Source organism: Lygodium microphyllum, chromosome 11 (assembly GCF_053477565.2).
Source record: "Lygodium microphyllum isolate KBCC chromosome 11, Lygodium_microphyllum_v1.1.10, whole genome shotgun sequence".
Taxonomy (NCBI): Eukaryota; Viridiplantae; Streptophyta; class Polypodiopsida; order Schizaeales; family Lygodiaceae; genus Lygodium; species Lygodium microphyllum.
Window position 1 is genome coordinate 152,994,546 of NC_141145.1, and position 20,207 is coordinate 153,014,752.

A 20,207-nucleotide genomic window follows, 5' to 3' on the forward strand; every position below is an offset into this window, starting at 1 on the left:
CCCATAGCCAAGACCCAAACCCTTAGTGATAGTCAAATGACTTATAAAAAAATACACATCTAAGGAGTACTGGTTATACCCCATATGAAGCATTGCACCTCAAAATGAGCCACAAAAAGAAATTGTGAACAACACCCCTCTAGGTTGTTCATAACCTACTAGTGTATTTGCATAACCCACTCTAAAGGCAGCTCAAAACATAAAGGCATACATATATGATGATGGGATACAAAACACAATGACAGTCATAGCCCAATCATGAACTAGAATTCTCATGCATAGCGTGAGAATCAAAACCTGAATATATATGAGGCCACTCATTCACATGTGCCTTCTTAGTAGGCAAAGATACCAAATCCATATCATGTACCTTCTTAGGAGTTAAACCCCTTATCTTCACTTGCCAATTGATATCCATCAAAACCTCATTTATATCAGACTTAATATCATTGAGAGTATGCATCTCCTCACCTTGTCCAACTTCCTTAGCATTTTGCAAAAAGGAAAGCATCTTGAACATTTTATCATACTCAATGTAGATTTTCATCCATCCTCTCTTGCAAATCATTCCTCTCATGAACAATTGACTTTAAATTTTTAGAAATGAAGCCTTGTTGAATTTATAAGACCATAAGGATGGCCAATCACTTGATGCATTTTAGTAGCAACAATATTCCATTGATCCGGCATGAGTTTAGTCAAAGTAGATTTTATATTACCTATATCTTCCTACATGAAAACACATCCATCTAAGTCAACTTTCAAATCATTAAGCATTTGCTACTTTGCTTGCAAAAGTGGCTACAATCTAGCATCCAAAAGAACTATTTCTACTCACAATTGAGCATCGTCTTGAGGCACAACTTGAATCTTGTTTTGAATCTTGTTGTACATAGTATTTTTCCATTCTTTGAACAAAATAGAAGAAACCTTGCATTTTTGATGTACAGACCCATAATCATCAATTTGCCTCTTCAAATCATGAACTCACTAGCATGAATTTCCCTCATTTTTTGTCTATCCATAACTACAACATCATTCTTATATTTTTTCTCAATTAGTTTTTGTTGCAAAATCTATAGTAAATCAAGTTTGTTAGTCCCTCTAATTTGCAAATCCATAAGGAATTTATGAATTCCATTAGCCGGCCATGAATATGCAACATCCAAACTGCAAGGCATAGAAGAAATAGATACATTTTTACCCCCATGCAAACTTGTCATACCAAGCATAGGCTTATCCTTCTCAACCATAGTAGTATCCAATTTTTTCTTTGAAAACTTAATCTTCTTTTACATTCCATCAATGCTAATTACTTTCATGTTTAGATTCCATATCCAACAATTCACCAAAATCCACATGCATAGAAGCATCCAACTCTACATTAGAAGCATTAAGATCCGTATCATAACAAGCTAATTGTTTATAAGTATCATCCCCATCGTTATTAAGAGATACATCATGCTGGTTTTGACCATCATTACCACAAACATCAAGCATCAAACCATCAAGCTAATTTTCCCTCTTTGATGCATTATGCTTAATTCCTCTCAAAATTCTTGTAGCCCCCAATCTTGAGTTGTAGGCTCTCTACTCTTGTACACTAGGATTAGTCTTAGAGCAAGGTAATAATAGACCTATAACTCCAAGCAAGGGCTTTGGTGAGCATTTTGTAGGCCACTCTAAGAAAGACTAATTTGCAGACTTTATCATTAACCCAATGAGTAGTGGTATGAAAAGAATAATGTAAAGACTCATGTAAAGAGGACATTCATGCCAATCCTGGTGTGGAAGTTTTATTTGTCAAGCATTTTATAGACTAGTAGCATGCCATCCATAATTTGAGATGGGTTATTGATAGTGTTACATGAAGATTATTGTGTAGGTAGGGCTTGACAGGTGATAGGATTGATGAGGATATATATAAGTACATGATGCTTTCAGATGACACACTAAAGGCTACCATTGGGAGGATGGTTAATTGATACTACCACACTGTCTAGGACAAGACACCTTAAGAGACTCATTCCCCTTCCCCCTTCTCTTGCACGGCTATGAGATAAGCGTTTTTTTAAAAAGTTACATTGAAAATGGGCTTCAAAGTATGTCACAATCACTTTTTTAAATTCTTGCTTGTGGTAGGATTCTGCTTCCATCAACTTAGGCCATGTGTGAGATTTGGGCCATGTCACTCAAGGTGAGGGATTGAGGCATAGATAAATCAATGCCTATAGGAATTTATATGCAAATTGAATTAGGACTCAGACTTATACATACTCTTTACATAGACTCTTCTCTTATTTGTTTGCAATGGTGTGAGCATTCTAGTAGACATGTAGAGAAGTTATTCTTCTTAGACTTTGGTAGCATGAGTTGATGCAGACGTTGCACCAATAGTAGGAGCCTCTATCCCCATGTACATTTTTCTAGCTTTTGTGTATTATGCATGTGTTTTAGAATTGTCTCTCACACTTCTATGGGCATCCAGTGCATAGGTAGAGGAATGATACTCCTCAGACTTTGGTAGTACGAGTTGCTATGGAGAGTCCTCCAAGAGCAATAGCCTTAGACATCCCAGACGTATTCTTCTAGATTTTGAGTATATTTCACTTTAATCACTCATCTATTTGCAATTGTCTCTTAACAAGTTACACAATCTACATGGGGACGTATGGTGTAAGCTGTGATATTAATGAGGATAGTTGTATCATCTTGATCAGATGAGATTTGATTTTTTTTTAAAATGGACGTGTGGCATTATTGACCTCTATTCTCCACATGTTCATTTGCAGTGGGTGTAAGTATAAATCCAAAATTGTTTATATAACATGAATCTAGTTTGTCAAATCTTCTTGAGCCTTGTGAACATACTGCCTTTCATTTCTAGGCATATTTTCAAGATTTCGAAAACAAACTAAACCATTTGGTTGATAATACTCCCATTGTAGTACCGCTTTATATTAGAACTTGTTGAAGATCCATCATGTCACGAGATTCTTTGAATTCTTTGGTAATCTAGTAAAGGGTAATCACAAATTGTGTGATGGTTTCTTTCACGAGATTACCTTCTCGAGATTAGAAAAGTTGTCCTTTCCCTACTAAACAACATTCTTTCCAATGGTTACCCTTTACTAGATTAAAGTATGGGCTAATAAAGTATGGGCTATGGATATGGAGGTGTGATGGTTACCCTAATAAAGGCTATGGATAATATTTGCACGAGATTCCAAAGGCTAATAAAGTATGGGCTATGGATGATGTGCAGATCATCCATAAGTATCTCATTGTCATAATATTTATTTGCAAACCATGATCTATTAATGCAATGCATGGCTCTTCAAGATCACCCACTTTGATTAGAGTCTTTATAGTAGCATAATCCCTGCATTTGTATTTCCTATAAACCTTGTGTTTGTTGTACAACGATTTCCTTTTCTCCCTACAAAGTGGCATTGACTGGTTTTCCCAAAGTTTGATGCTTCCTCTTGATGATGTGTATGTTTTCTTCATGAACTCACATTTAATCCAAGAATTTCTCCCAAAGTAAATTCCACCTTACTATTAAAATAGATTCTTTCTTCCAAAACTTTCCTGAAATTCATGGCTAATTTAATGTTACATTGCAATTTATACACTCTATTTTTGGTTTTAGCTTTCATTTGGTCCTTTTTCTTCCCCTTTGAGGCCTTTTCCACGGACACCTTAGGTGGAGGGATTTCATGATATACATGTTGTTTAGATTCATGCTTCCCACTTCATTTGGCTACCCTTTTGAAGTTCCTTTATTCCCATCATCCCATTTATGCTTCTCTTCAAAAAACTTCTTTGTTTTGACTTTTAGCAATATTAAGCATACATGGAAAAAGAATCCACATAATCATCTTGGCTAGGAATGCAATTTCTTACTTGATTCAACTCATTCATGGAGATCTTCCCTTTCTTAGTAGTTTTTATTGCATGAGGCCAAATTTCATTCTTCGTGCTAGACATGCCTTCTCTTGTGGGCATGTGCACATCATCCATAGCCCATACTTTATTAGCTCACAGCTTTATTAGGAAAGAGAAAATTTTTAATTGCAAGAAATTAGCATAAATACATTTCAAAATCATGTCCTTATCCTTCTTTTCTACTTAAATTGTGTTTACCATTTAGATGTTGCTATCTTGTTGCTTGTAGTTGAGAGTTAACAATGGCAAGCTACTAGATGCGATCAAGTTAATTAGGAAAGGATGCTAGGGCATCGGTAGCTACTCATCAATAAGGGAAATCTGTGCTTCTTCTTTTTCTTGATTCTTCCCCTTATAACTATTATTCCTCTTGATTCTTTTCTTACTATTGCTTTCTTAGCCTCTATCTTTCTTCTTCCTAAAAATTCTTTCAAATATGTCCTTTTGTCATGTGGAGTCAAAGCTTGGATGATTGGATGTGCACTTCTTTTTCTAATATATTCTCCTATTGTGCCTTCTCCCTAATACTCCTTTTAATATGTTGTCTACTGTGGAGCAAAGCCTGGATTATCATATGTGTTTATCTATTTCCTTACATCTCATGGTTGCCTTCTAAGCATATGTCATAGCTCGTGCCCAAACAACTATTGACAGAGACTTGCTTTTGACCTGGTTTAGGTCTTTAGTTTGACATTGATATTGCTCATGGATATTGTGACTCTTTTATCTTCTTAAAATTTTGTACTTCACTCTAGCTTACTAAGAAATGCCATTGCCTTGTTGTTGGAGGAGCACTTATTATCTGCTTAAAAAATACTCACCATAGCTAGCTATAGTTCAAGTTCTCTCTCTTCTTTTAATAAGCTACCACTATCAGACCGCACTATCTTTTGCAACTGTTCTCTCTCTTCTTTTAATGAGCTACCACTATTAAACCACACAATCTTCTACAACTCCCCATATTGCATACAATGAGGCAATGATGTTTGTTGCTGTGAATGCAATCTCCTTCCTTCCTTTAGATACTATAACACTAAATCATTGCTTTGAGATTTTTCTTTGCATTCATATAGCTAGCATTATCAAAACTCTAAATGCACCATAAGGTTGCTCTTGCTACTATCAATGCCAACTAATGGCACCACAAGGCTCAATTTTTTGTCCTCCTAATGATTGTTAGAAGCACTATCTTCCACATCACAATAGCTCTTCAAAGTGTGGTAGTTTCAGCTCCAAAGATTGTGCAAACCCTTTGACAAATTTATCTTTAATAGTAGCCTTAATGCTATTCAAAGACATTGTGAATATTAGACCATGACTTTTTTTGGTTTCTTTGCTATGCATTGTCTAGTACAAAGCCTCTTTTAAAGCTTATTCCACAAGCTTAAAACATTCACTCACTATGCATTAGTAGCAAATCCTTCCATTCTCCTTTAAGGACAAGACCGTTGCTCAACTAATATGAGCATTTGGCAATTAGCTTTCACAACTTCTATGCATATCCGTGCTACAACATTCACACATATATCAAATAATTTGAATAATTAGTAACTTACAAGGTCATGACATACCCAAATACTCTTGGTAGAGTTTATTTATCAAACTTTGATATAGTAGCCTTGGCATCAAACCACTGATCTTCCTAGACCAATAACACTAGCACATCATGTAAGCAACTCCAAATCCACATATAATCTACTCAACTCATAATAGGTGATTGAAAAAGGGATTTTTCTCATATAATGAAAGTATAACCTCAAAACATCATAGCCTTTTAGCCACAATCAATGGAGCATGGTGTACAAAGGGTGTTCATAGTATAGGTCACTTGGAAAAGAACTTAATAAATCCACAAGTATATATTCCAATCCATGATTTGTCTCCACATGCTCACAAACATGGTCAATATTATTGGGCATTTGACATAATCATATGTGCCGTATTTTACTTTCAACAACTTCTTGTCCTCTATGTCCCTATCTCCACTTCCACAAACTCGTTACCCTCTTATTTGCAAAAACCACTACTTTGGCTCTTCTATATCACACCATCTCAACTTTAACATGGACTCAAATCCACTCTTGTTGGTCAATACAAAGCCACATGAGATGCAAATTTCCCATACACTTAGACTCAAATTGGCTTCCTAATGGTGCCATCTTCAACAATGTCATCTGCTTACACAATAAAAAATTCTTGTTTGTCTCTCCTTTTTGCAATTCAATGCCTTGAGCACCTTTATAACCTCCTTCTGCAAAAACCCCATGATTTTCTATCACTTGCTAAAAATCTCTTGCTTTTTTTACATTATGCTATGCATGCCATTAAGATTCCCCTCTATGATTGCAATCTTGATCGAAAGAACCATGAGAATCATGTGAGTTTCCTCTCATCATCTTGTTGCCACATAGGTAGCCACACTATCATACTCATCAATCCACCATCTCATCGAGCATAACCACATCTACCATCACACATTTCCATATTGAGAGTGAGTTGCTCTGTTTACAACAACACACAAATACTCACAAATTCCTATAATAATTTTGTCGATGAAGCTAACTCGAAAGTTCTTTTCGTCACCCATCCCACACCCTCCATGAAGTAGTCGTCCTTGAGTACTTTTTGAAAATAATCCCATGTTGATCCATGATCTACAACAATGTCTCTTTACATGCAACTTGATCTCTTTGGTTACATTCCGTAAAAAATATTGACTCATTTTATCTACAATAATTCTAATAACTTCCAATTTCTCTGCATAAACCTTCAAATTGCTTTATCTCGTTTATAACTAACTAAAATGCATTTGTGACTACTTCTTCTTATTCAATATTCCATATGTTTGCATAATTTGCCTCATATCTTCCCATTGTACAAAGTATGCATTTGAATAAGTGTCTCCCATGATTCTGAACTCTCACCCTAACTTTTTCACATTGGACTCACCAAAAATATGTCAAGAGACTTGTTGTGTATGGCCAATAAGATAGCAGGTCTTAGATTATGAGAGTTTTACTTAGAAAGAGATAGAATATATCATCATATGAAGAAGAGAAGAGAAGAGGATTTAACATCAAGATTTAGACACAAATACATTGGGAGCATGTCTAAAACATTATTGGATTCCATAGAAGAGTATGTATTTAACATAGATAAAGCATATGATTTAGTTTATAGGGTTGATGTAGCATGTCCCTAGGTATGAACAACTATTCTTTTCTATAAATAGCCTTGCTTTTGTTCAACATGTATTCTCTTGTTTTACCCTACAGTGATAAAGAAATAACACTCTTGATCATCCCAATATATCCTTCTTTTGTTTTAGGACAACAATAAACTATTCTTATTCTAGAGCAGCTCATTGCTTTTCTTGATTTAGGACACTAATGTATGCCTTCTTCTTGATTGTTCAAGCTTGCATATATCTATCTCTGCTCTTATTTAAAAACATCCATTTTGTCTTCAAGAACAATAATATATGTTTTCCATTTCATGTATGTAGCTTACGCTCCCTCTTTTATTAGCTTTTCTCCTTCCTCTACCTACACGGATTTCGACCCCAAATTTATGCTTGCAGCCCATAAATCATGTTGAAAAAGCAACACATATTTATTATGTATATTCACACTTTTACATAACATGTTACTATTTTAAATATTTATATCTTCACTACTTACAAGAGTGGGGTTGTGAAAGTGGGGAAGAGGGACCACACAAGAGTAAACATTAAGATGGGCTTGTGAAAGGGGGATGAGTCCACCACACTTGGTTGTGAAAGTGGGGAAGAGGGATAACATTAAGGTGGGCTTGTGAAAGAGGGATGAGTCCACCACACTTCGTTTCACAAGCCGACCTTAATGCTTACCCTTAGTAGGTACATGGGTGCCCGAGTTCAAACCTTGGGTACACCCTCCGAGGCATGTTTCAAATTTAAAGCCTTTCTCAAACGAAAAGAAGAAGAAGAAGAAAGGGGGAAAAGTCCTCATATTGCATGGATTTATTCTTGGAGAAAATAGCACCGGTGGAGGGTCTATTAATTATCCTATTAATTATTCGTAATTACCCAGTCGACGGAGGATTTGCTAATCTTTTGTGATTATTTATAAACAAGGATGTAGCGAGATGAGGCACTTATACCTGAAAGAGCTACCATGTCTGTCACGTTCAACCCCTTGGCTTTGAAGTTAGCTTTAAGCTCGTCGACGTTGTAGTTTGCCTCAGGCAAGTTGCCAGGAACACGCGAGGCTGATGAGACCATGCCATCCCTGCGGCCCTTCAGCACAGTCCATGTTGGTCCGTTGGCCTGAATAGTTATTTATAACGATCCATTAACCATCTGACTCATGACTGTGTGCATTAACCTATCAATTAAACGTTTACTAAGGTAGGCTTTTTATGAGAAGATGAATAATGTATATGTATGTATGTAGTGTAATTACCAGAGCCACCACGTCGCGGGCAGCGATGGCGAGGATGTCAGCGCAGGAGACGATGCCCGGGCATGCCATTTCGACACTGCGCTTGGCCTCCTGGATGGCTCTGAAACCATCTCCCGCCAGTGACTGATTCGGAGGAGCATCCCTCTCCGACGCGGGGGTCGATATGAGGATGGAAGCGTCGCAGCCCTGCAGACGCAGTTAATATGATCAGAAGTGTTATCGCCATGGTAATAATTGCAGCATTGTATGCCCCATGAACATATTGTAATCGACCTATGCTAAATGAGCATTGAACAACATCAAGAACTAGCTAGCTTCCTTGTGCTTACACAGATATTCTTCTCACTACATGCAGCTTGCAGACCGCAAGATGACATCAATGTAGTCTCTGTAGATATTTATATGTATGTATTTCACAACAATAGATTTTCCCATGTGAGGAAAGGGGTTGCTTTCCCTTGTTTTTCATTATAGGGATTACCATCAGGATCTTCTACTTGGGAGGGACTGCATATCTAACTAGGTGTGAGAGGGGGTGGGAGGCCATAAACCCTAAAACAGAAGTACCAAATACCTAGCTAGGTGCGGTCAAGGGCAGGAGGTTGCTACCCCCGCCCCAACCAAAACAAACACACACATAGAAAAGAAACCCCTACCGAGGTATGCCATCCGTCTCTAAGCAGTTGTCGTAATTTACAATGTAGGAATTTGTCTATGTAAGAACAGCGCCTACATTACCTCTACAAAGCAATCGTGGAAAAACAGCCTCAGCACAGCCTGCTGAGAGATGGGGAAACTCCGCACGCTTTCCGTGATGGAGGCCTTCACGAGGAGCTCTAGGGAGGGGCATGACGCCTCGTAAAAGTTAGGTGTCAGGTGGAACTGTTGCGTCTGCTGAGCGTCGCACCTCGCAACGAGACTATCCTCCCAATTACTACTACTCATCATCATCGTCGTGGTGGTGATGATGATGATCATCATCAGATAAGGAGCAGCGTCGGTAGCCATGTTTATATCGAACGCATTCACGTCGACGATACATACATATATGTGTGTATATATATATATATATATATATATATATCTCGTTAATTGGTGCAGGGGCCATGCAAGTGCGACATTACGCGCGCGCGTAGTACATACAGAGAGAGAGAGAGAGAGAGAGAGAGAGAGAGAGAGAGAGGGTTAACGCTGGTCATGAGACGATTCTATAGAGTAAATCAATCACATGTAGCTCGTGACATGTAGATCATCTCAAACAAAGTTCGAGCTGCCTGCAGGGAAGACAACGTCTGGAGAGGCTGATGAGCATTGCAAAAGCCAGCACGTGAATGCCTTTGGACTTTCTAAGCTTCACGCGTCTGACCTCACCAGTTGGTCGAGTCACTATTTGGTTGTCGCCACGTGAATGTCGTAGGGGTAATAAGGATCCTAGGGTGGTGCCGCCCCCCAAGCACATCGCCCTAAGTTGTGGTCCTTCGTAGGGTTGCAAGGTGACATGGATTCCTTACCCTACAAGTGACATGGGATCCTTGCATGTGCACCATTGAGGATGCCACACGTTCATTTTAAAGCCTTCCCATCACTTGCTACATGACTCATGAGCTTTGCTATCAATATTCACACAAATTAGAGGTTTTGTGTCATTCTAATTATTAAATTTGGGGAAAAAAAACCTTGGTATCTTTGAATACAAGGTTTTGTAATTTCAAAATCTAGATAGACTTCAATTATACAATGTGACCCAAAAGAACTTACAAAATCTAAGGACAAACATGCAAATTGTCAAGGTTGAAGGTATTTGCCATTTGATTCTAACAATTCAATCTTGGCCATGAGTACATAATAGTTAAAGCGATGATATGTGCAGGTAAATTTAACTCACACCATTTGGCAAAGTGAATGTGATCTTATGATGTGGCATGCCAATGTGCTAATCCAGCATTGGAAATTGATTGTTCCTCTCACCTTGAACCCACTTTCCCTTTTCTCCTTGGCAAGGATCTTTATAGTGGTCCACTACAAGTAAATGCTTGAGTGCGAACATATGACCTTGAAGTTTATCGACCCTCCATCACTTGAGTTGATGTACATGCCTATGGGAAACTCTTATACAATAAAGTGACACATCCAACCAACAAAATGCCATTAAAAAATAAGCAACAACGAAAGTAAATCTTTGACATCCTTGATATACATGTTCAAGTACCAGACATAAGAATAAGTAAGTAACAATAACAATTGACTTTGCACGAGAAGCATGTGCCATATTGAATAGGCGATTGTTAGTTTTCCTATGTGAAGCAAAATGTGAGTACTACATAATGCAATCCATTAAATTAAGCATCATGAGATCTAATGATTCTTAAAATTAAAAAACGTGCATGATATGATGGAGAGTTGTCATAATACACCAATAATTTGATATCCCAAGGCACAACACATTTTTCCCGATCAATCTATCGTGCTTTCTAGCATATCATGGGGGTGGTGTTATAAAGGGGAAAACAAATTACAAATAGTTTATAAACTAACACAAATATTGATCCATTAACTCCACTGATGTTTGGCTTAGACATTTTCTTACCCTTTCTTATTACTAAGCTTCTATACATTCCATGCCATGATCCTTATATCTATGTTCAAGACACAAGCACAATCATACAATAAAAATAACAACCATTGAAACTAGATTTGCACATTAGTTGAGAGAATGTTTAGCCTATATCAACACAACATGGATTGGTTACACAAGACGGTTTAAAGTCTTCATCCATAGTCTTTATCCAAACTTTAAATATCCTTTTCAATTTTATATCCTTATACATTGATTGATAGAGGCAACATTTGTTTGCATAAGAACTTCTATTCTCGAATGATGAGTGAAAGATGGTTAGCTAGTATCACTATTCTACTTTTTAGGTAGAAAATGAAAAACTATGTATAGGGTTCAATATGGTCCTTTCCGATTGTGAAGAGTCTTAGGAAGTACTCTTTATATGTTTACAATTCTTTCTACTATTCTAGAAACTTATTAAAAATAGTGCTAAAAGTGAAGTCAATGGCATTGCTTTTTGGTTCTAACCATTCGCTTACTTGATGCCATACAAGCATTTTCTCACGCCTATCAATAGATTTTATGTCAAATAATAATGAAGAATAAGATCATCATGTCCTCATGCCCCACTCATCAATAAATGTTCACACTGTTGAAACTCTTGAAAGCACAAGGGGCTATAAACCATTTACTAATTAGAAAAATGACAGAAACTACCAAATTTCTATCACTTTCAATAGTAAGAATTTGAAATTGTTTTCTCCAATTATTTACATAAGAACTAGAAAAACCCAACACATGACTAGAAAATTGACCCACCTTCCGATATAGTGTTTCTCTTCCATATAATTGTTTATAATCTTTCTAATAAATAGATAATTTTCTATATTAATGTAATTTCAAAAGTAAATGTAACCCTTTCCTAGATAAAGACCAACAAATTACTATACACTCCTAGTAAATCAATTGTTTTACCAAGTGCTTATATCATATGTAGTGAGCAGAGTTTTTTTTGCTACACAACAAATTGATCATTTTGCTATATGGTTATATGTTATGTAGTGACAAAGTTGTTTCCCATATATGTCTTTTGATATAACTACTTAATTGGTTATTTGTAATGTATTGACTCTCCTCATTTGTACAATGTATATTAGCAATTATAATGTATATTGTAACTCATCAAGAGTGAATATGCTTGTTATATCGATGTTTAATGATGGAAACCTAGGAGATGATAATATTCACAATCATGAAAGTGTTAGTTAGAAGTTAGCGTTTATGTAAGGATGGAAATAATATTTGGGTCATCTCTACCCTAAATATTTTTAATACATAATAGAATATAGTAAACTCTAGTATCATTCATTGCTTAGTTGTGATACATATCTATGCATTACTCATATTTCTCCATAGATTAGTACTCTATTGTACTTTAACATATAGTAATGTTGTTCTATGTAGGGAATGAAAAATATTGCTAGCTTGTAATGTTGGAGGACATCATTAGAGTATGGCAAATCACATTACATACATTTAGCTTTGTACTAAACTAATTACTCCTTATAAGAGCTAAAGGGGGAGTGCTGGAGGGGGATGTATTCTTGTGATTTTTGAAATCTTCTAGGTTTATATTGCAGAGTGGTGATCCTAAGTGCACTATATTCCAAATCGACTAATTTCTCTTTAAATGAATATATATGTGTGCTATGACCTATCAAAGTAGGCAAATGCTAGGGTGTACTCATAACATTCTAGACAAACCTCTTTCAAATGAAACCATTTCAGAAGTGGGGAGTATTGGACTCTAAACATGAAACCCCATGAATATTATAAATGAAGTCCTTACACCTTTGCTAAATAAACTCTATGTATCTAAGATTGGATGTATATCTAGTTCCAATTAATATATTGCTAGACTTAAATACCTTTCTCTCTAAATCTAGAACCCCATGACCATATAAATGAGGATTATGTTAGCATGTTTACATTAATGACAATGTATCAACAATGTTAAGACATTATGGAAAGCATTTATGTGGTAATGTTAGGATTAATTAAAATTAACACAATAGGTTATAAATAAACTTGTGACTTGTTATTAGCAAAGCCCATTAGGAAATAAAAATCTCAATCGATATCATTTTATAAATTAGCAAGCTCATAAAAGTCAGTTGTAGCTTATTTGGGGGATTATTTTATGTAGCATACAATTTTTAACACCTAAATATTATTCCTAAGAAGTGACCCACAAGTGATACAAATGATCTATTTGATTAGATAATTGGTCCTACTATTGGGCTACATTGGTCCTTAATATACACATTTCATTGGAAAGTTTCACTAAAAGATACATGCCTCATATTGACGTTCAAAGCGACGAAAATGTTCACAAAAAAAATTGCCCCCATCGTCGCTAAACACGTCGGTATTAGCATCTCCATAGAACCATTGCTATTGGCGTCACTATTAGTGTCACTATTTGCATCGTTATTTGTGTCATTAAACGCATGCAAATAACGACGTAAATAGCGACGTTAATAGCGGCAATTTGCAATGCTAGTAGTGGCGCGTGTAGTAAATTTGCGACATAATAGCGATGGTTACAAAGAAAAAAACAATTTGTGGCAAAGTAGTGTAGCACTATGTGCTGTATTTACATTTTACAAATGGATTACATGTAAAGTGTACAATGGTCATCAAAATGAGTACAAAATGTACTTAAACCCACAAGATTGATACATAAAATAAATACAAGATCATTGAATGAAAGCTCATGGAATCATGGCAAGATATAAAGGATGAGAATAACATGGTGCATAGAAAATGCCTACATAAATCACAAGACCAAAAAAGAAGAGGATGTGTGCTCGACGAATCCAGGCGTGAGATATAGATTCTCGCCATCCGAAAGCTCGTCTTGATGCAAATGAGCATTGAAAGAACTCTGAAAAAAAAAGTACACATTAGTCCACCATACATAATGCGTTTTAATAAAAATAATAATTACAGACAAGAAAGATGAGTGACTTACTAGGTCGTCATGTGCATACAGTCTATCAATCAATGCAGTGAGACCGTGTCTCTCTGCATATCGAGTCTTTAGGCCGGTGGGATCATGGTTTGTAATGGAGTATTGTAAAGAAAACAAAATACAATGGTTAGAAACACGATCGTGAGTACAAGCCATATTGCAAAAAAAAAGTGAGAATAACAAAAGAAAAACTTACAAAGTTCTCCAGATAAATCTTGTGGCCACCACTCCTAGGATGATGGGGGACCACCCCTGCCTCCAGTTGTGCCCTTGTTGCCTCGCGCTGCTATCTCCAACGTCTTGGAGAATTTGTAGCCTCCTCTTGAGTCTGCGCTAGTCATCTGCATCTAGCTACTCGGGCTTTGAAGCACCACTCTTTAGTACCTTGCATGCATCTGATCGTCTGTGTGACATGTACGCACACATGCACTCTATTGTCCAGCATGTGGAAAACCTATCTGCCGCGGTGGGTACCGGAAACTCCTCATGCAAGGATGTTACTATGTAGTCATTGCTCCACTTGGGTATGTTCTTCTAATGGTCCAAGACGTTGTGCTGAAAAACTTGTTGGCACAACTCTCTCATATGAGCCATCACCCTCCTTCCCTCATCATTCATGATCACAACTCCTGTCCTATTATCTACAAGGTATCCATATATATCTAAGATGTGTCCTCTCCCACCTGCAACCACACTCCTCGGCATATCTAGGAGGCCCCTATACATCTGGTGTACCCAAGAGGGTAGTATCTCTTGGAGTAGCACCCATAGGGGTGCCATCTATGAATGGTTGATTGAGCAAAAGTTAGAGTCAATGGAGTAGACGTCCCCACAAGTGTGACAAATCCTACAGGTGACACAACTCCACCAGAATGGCAAGACGGAGACACTGTGTTGGTACCTCCACAATAACCACTTGAGCCACTCTCTCTCGAACTTGCACGAGAGCGAGGAGTAGCACCTGTATCTCGAGTTGACCGCGGGCTCACTGCATCCACGTCTTCACAGCATTCCCAAGAATCACTCCCTTCGTTGGGCCCAAGTCTGGAGCGTCGATCTCATCTATTGGAAACCAAAGCATCAGAGCATGCTGAAGTAGATCTAAGGGAACAGCCTAATGGTGTTCGAGATAGTTTCTGGTCCGCCATACCTCCGAATTGAGCCATCTCATCTGGAGATATATGTGTGAATATCTCCTGCAGCTCCTCGTTGCTCATCCCTTGACTCATCGTGCTCTCCAAATATCACCAAAGGTCACCTGCATAGACAAAAATTGATGTTACCATAATTAATATAAAGATTCAAGAAAAGCACGATAATATAACTCTAAAAAAATGATATAACTTAAAATACATATTCTAGAGTACCCTTATAAGCGATTTATGAACAAATTGAGTAGGCGATTGTTGCAAGTATGACATAGCCCATATGGTTCCATGTCAATCTCGTGGCATAACTCCACATATACTTGAAGGTCGATAGACAGGTCACCACAAAAGGATGACTCCACCTCATTCTCAAAGAATTCTTGGCCTTCTATCTTTCCATCATTGTTACCTAATTTTGCCTTCTCTACAAGCTCCAAGCCATCTTCGACCTCCACCCCTTGCAATATCGACCCTCCATCTGCATACTGTCCTTATCTATGCCAGGAACATTGCTTTCATCATATACTCTCGCACTTCGGAGAGCTGAAGGTACAACATACCACCATCGAGGTTGTCGGGGGTTTGGATAGAAAATTACATGTTCAAAACCACACACGAGAGAGATTCAACATTTGTGACATATATCATGCCATAATAAAATAAAATAAAAGTTCATGCACCTGTTCACAATGGGTTGGCAAGACAAACATGTCGCGCAAATCGATTCATCTTTTTTCGGAATCTATTTCGAGAAATCTAGATGGACCTTGTCAAACAGTTGCCCCAGCTCCTTCTAGTACCACTTTGAACCATTGCACATCAAATTTGATCATTGAGAAGCTACAGTAATCCACAGTGATAATACTTTGCAAGTTCCCAAAATACTCCATCTTATTTATAACGGTGTTTGGATCCGTGGCTCACCGTCGGCTCTCTTGCTTGAGCTTTGCCATGACACCACAATCCATCGTGGAGCACATTTTTTCGATATGCTCCACGCGAAAATATCTCCCATGTGACCACGCCGAACTGTATATTTTGTACTGTACATTGAAACAATCAGTCAAGTTGTCACATATAGAATCTAGATATGATAGCTTATAAAACATGTGGTCACCTTTGGACTACATCCCCTCGAGAATTCCCACTCCTCAGTAGAGACCTCCACCCCTTCACAAGAGGCGATGCTACCTTCAGCCATGCTACCTTCAGCCATGCTACCTTCTGGTCGAGCTTGTTATCACACAAAACCTTTAAGGGTTTTCATGACATGCTCCAGAAGAACATCCATCATTTATGGACAAGTCTAGCAACCTCCACTGCTCCTTGCCTTGCGGATTCAATAGATGATGTCTTGATCTCCTTCTGTGAGATCCATCGCACTAAATTTGACAACCTCTAAATTGCCCCATGTATTTCTAGAGTAAGGCATCATGCGATCGTGATCGATAGTACAAACTGCCACAAATGAAGAAGCATTACGAACAACAACTAGACTCCAAATAGTAAAATACGCAAGCCACTTACAATCCATTCATAGTACAAACCTGACATATCTTATGCCAATCATGGGATTTTAGCCATGTTTTCTTTAGAAAACACAGATCCAAGAGAACGCATCATACACTTGTCGAAGTGTGGATAGACCTAATAATTTGCTTCACAATACGCTCTTCTTTAGTGTGTACAAAACCCAAGGAGCATGAGGAAGTTGCAAGTGACCATCAGCACACTTGACTGTGGCCAAAGTGCCTCCATCTTGTTTACCTCCTTTAAATCCATTCATGCCCTTGCAATGTCTCTCTTTCCTGTGATGTGGTCCCATAGTAAGCTACCCACATTCTTGAAAATATGCAAGGGATTTAATAAGCGGTTGATCAGTAAGTGGGCCCAATGCGGCAACTTGTAGAAAACTAAGAACCATTGCATTCCATTTGGATGCGACTCCATGTGGACCATTTTCAACTTGTACTAGCTTTGGGCATTCATTTGTATTGGAGATCATCCAAGAAAACCTTGACTCAGTTCATGACCCTCTAGCAAGAAAGTAGTGTGTCCTTGATATACCATCTTCTTCATGGTTCGTGACCTTAGAGAGTCTAAGTGTGGCCCATAAAATGAATATGTATAAATCTGAGGTAACAGACTTGTCCAACACCTTTATCCTGTGAATACAAACTTGAATGAGCAATGATAGATATGACCAATGAGAATGGAAGCCTACTTACATGAGCACTCCCCGAATCCTGAAAATTCATGCACGGTCCATATGAGAATGGCTCGTATATTGGTGGACCATTGATCATCGCACTTTCTCATATCTTCCACAATGACCCCCTCCTCCCACAAAATCTTAAGCTCATCGACTAATGGATGGAGATAGATGTCCATATTCTTGACTTTGTAGTAGCTAGGAACATGCAAGCTAAGAATTAGGTATCATTTCTTCGTAGAAAGCCATGGTGGGATGTTGTAATTACTAAGGACTACATGGCACACCATATAAGAAGTTGAGGAGAGACCTAATAGGTTCATGCCATCCATAGCAAGATCAAGTCGAAGATTCCTTAGCTCTCGTACAAAGCTTGGAAAGATAGAGTCAATGTGGCTCCGTATGCGTGAATCCGTTGATATTTGTTGAACTCCATTTGCGGATCTATTCTACTCATGCCACATTGTCAAGATTGCCACGCCTGATGTACGAAACATGTGACATATATGGGGGATAAGTGAAAAGTGTTTAAGAACTTTATGAGGGATGGTTAGCCCTTACAAGTCTTATCGATAGTTGTGAGCACCACACTTTGGACATGTCTCCATAGTCTCGTACTCTCCCCAAAATAGCACACAATCATTGACACATGCATGGATGTTGTTGTAGTCCATGCTAAGCTTTCGTAAAACATATCGTGCATCATCATGAGACTCAAGCATGGTATTTCCAAGTGGTAATATATGATACTTTAGAAACTTGAAAAGAAATCATAAAACACCTTGAAAAAGCACAAAATTTTTTTATAATGGTGTGTAATAGAAATCAACAAAGCGTATGTAGAAGGTACCTAAACAACTCGGTCACACTTGCATCGCTCCACCTATATTTTGCTTGCACACTTAGGAGTGCAAGCAATGTCTTCAGGTGAGATACTCGACACCCATCATATAATGTTATGGATGCTTCATCTCTGAGCGGATCAGATGTCTTGACATCCATGGGCATCAATGCATCGATCATTGCCTCCATCTCAGGCTTCAAGATTGTAGGAAAGTCTAAATGGCTACTGTTAACCCCAACATGAAGAAAGCAAAAGGAAGTGGAAAAGACGCAGGGCAAAGGCAGAAAAAAGGTAGCCCGACTGAAGAAAGAAAAGGAGAAAAGGCCAAAAGCACAAGGGCAACCTTAAAAGTCCAAGGCAAATGCAAAAGGGGAAAGGCGCATTTTTAAATAAAAAGGCGCACCCTGAAATCTTGTAAAAGAGCACCGGGCTCTCACCCGTGCAATTTGTAAATGTAGACAAGCGGTGGACAGGAAGCTAGGAAGATAGAAGGACAATGGGAAAAAGGACCTAGGCTATGATCGGCCATGTAAAAAGGGGAAAAGGGGATGACCGCCCAAAATGGGATTTAGGGTTTTGTATATAAAGTTGAAAAGTGAATGAGAAGCTCATTCTTGTGTGTGGCCAAAAGTAGCTCTCCTCTTCTTCTTCTTCTTCTTGTTCTTGCTTGCTTGAGCTTGTGCTTGAGAGAGGGAGTATGAGAGTGTGAGGGAGTGAGTGTGTGAGGGTGAGGGACCGAGGAGGAGAAGCTCTCCATCTTCTCCTCTCTTCTTTTCTTTTCTTCTCTTCTCTTGTCTTGCTCGCGGCAATGGAGCTTGGAGCTTGGAGCGGGAGGATTGAGCTTGCTTGAAGCTTGCACTTGGATCGTGGAGCTACCGGAGTGCGCGGGAGAGGAGGTAACTTGAACGGCACGGAGGTAAGCTCACTACACCCGTAGATATGGATGGTGCGTCGGCTATGTGAGAGGTAGCCATTAGTGCTCGACTTGGAACGCTTGAAACAATAAGCGGTCCGTGGGTCTTGGCGGTTGAGTGAAAGCTCCCACATTTTGGTTCCGTTGCCGGGACCAACGGATTCAAGCCTTGAGCGCTTGCGCGCTTCAAATCGAGCATCAAAGTAAGGGGTTTCCCCTGAACCAGTGCTTGAGGTAGATAGGTAGGAAGCGAGGGGGTTGAAGATGGTATTCGATCTCCTTGGCAAGTAGGTTTTTTACTTTCTGTGGTTTATGTTGTGGAATGGAGTAGTGTAGGTATTTATTTTGTGATTTGGATGCATTTAGGGTAGGAAAAAACAAGGAAAAAGAAGAAAAAAACAGACAAACAGTGGGGTTTTCTGTTGATGTATAATAGGCTAAAACAGGGAAATAGGGGACCAGATTCAAGTTTCTGGGTAAGATAGGGACAAGGAACTAGCTGTGAGGTTCTGTAGTGCTCGAAAAGGACCTTAAGAGGCCTGGGAGGCCAGGACAGACCTCATTTCCTTGGTTTGCCTTGAGAGAGAGAGAGAGAGAGAGAGAGAGAGAGAGAGAGAGAGAGAGAGAGAGAGAGAGAGAGAGAGAGAGAGAGAACTTCTGGTTCACAGGACGAGGAAGCGCTGCCCCGATTCCTAGGCATCGGTGATTCGTGCTGCTCCAGGTGAGTCTGATGTTTTCCAACAAGTGCCCTGATCAGATTTAAAAAGTTTGTGGTGATTGTGTATACCAGACAGTGAGGAGGGGTCAAACGCGCAGGAATCGCGCTCGTCGCCGACGCACTCGGACCAACTCGTAGTGGTTCGATTCCCAGAATCGGGCCACTCAAGTTCGGGAGTCGGACCGTCCGATTCCCAGAATCGGACCAGCCGATTGGACGTGCCACGTGGCACTCGGACCAACCCGTCCGATTTTGAGGCTCGGACCGCTCAGACCAATTCGTCCGACTCGGACACTCAGACGAGTCCATAATCGGACCACTCACAATTGGACCAGGCCGTCCGAGTCCCAGACTCGGACTAGCCAGAATCGGACCCAGCCCACAGTTCAGA

At 38.8% G+C, this 20,207-nt stretch overlaps 1 protein-coding gene across 2 annotated transcripts in view; it reads right to left on the reverse strand.

The window, feature by feature from the left end:
- LOC148029544 (peroxidase 55-like) overlaps positions 1-9,550 on the reverse strand; it is a 35,296-nt gene extending 25,746 nt beyond the window's left edge. Inside the window, exons 1-3 of one of the 2 annotated variants that reach the window (XM_087688401.1) lie at positions 9,129-9,550; positions 8,391-8,576; positions 8,089-8,254 (exon numbers count right to left, since the gene is read on the reverse strand). In XM_087688401.1, the coding sequence (XP_087544527.1) occupies positions 8,089-8,254; positions 8,391-8,576; positions 9,129-9,398 (622 nt within the window). In that variant the 5' untranslated portion in view covers positions 9,399-9,550. The remainder of the gene's footprint in view (positions 1-8,088; positions 8,255-8,390; positions 8,577-9,128) is intronic. The other variant, XM_087688399.1, reaches the window with a different exon arrangement.
- Between the last annotated feature and the right edge of the window lie 10,657 nt (positions 9,551-20,207).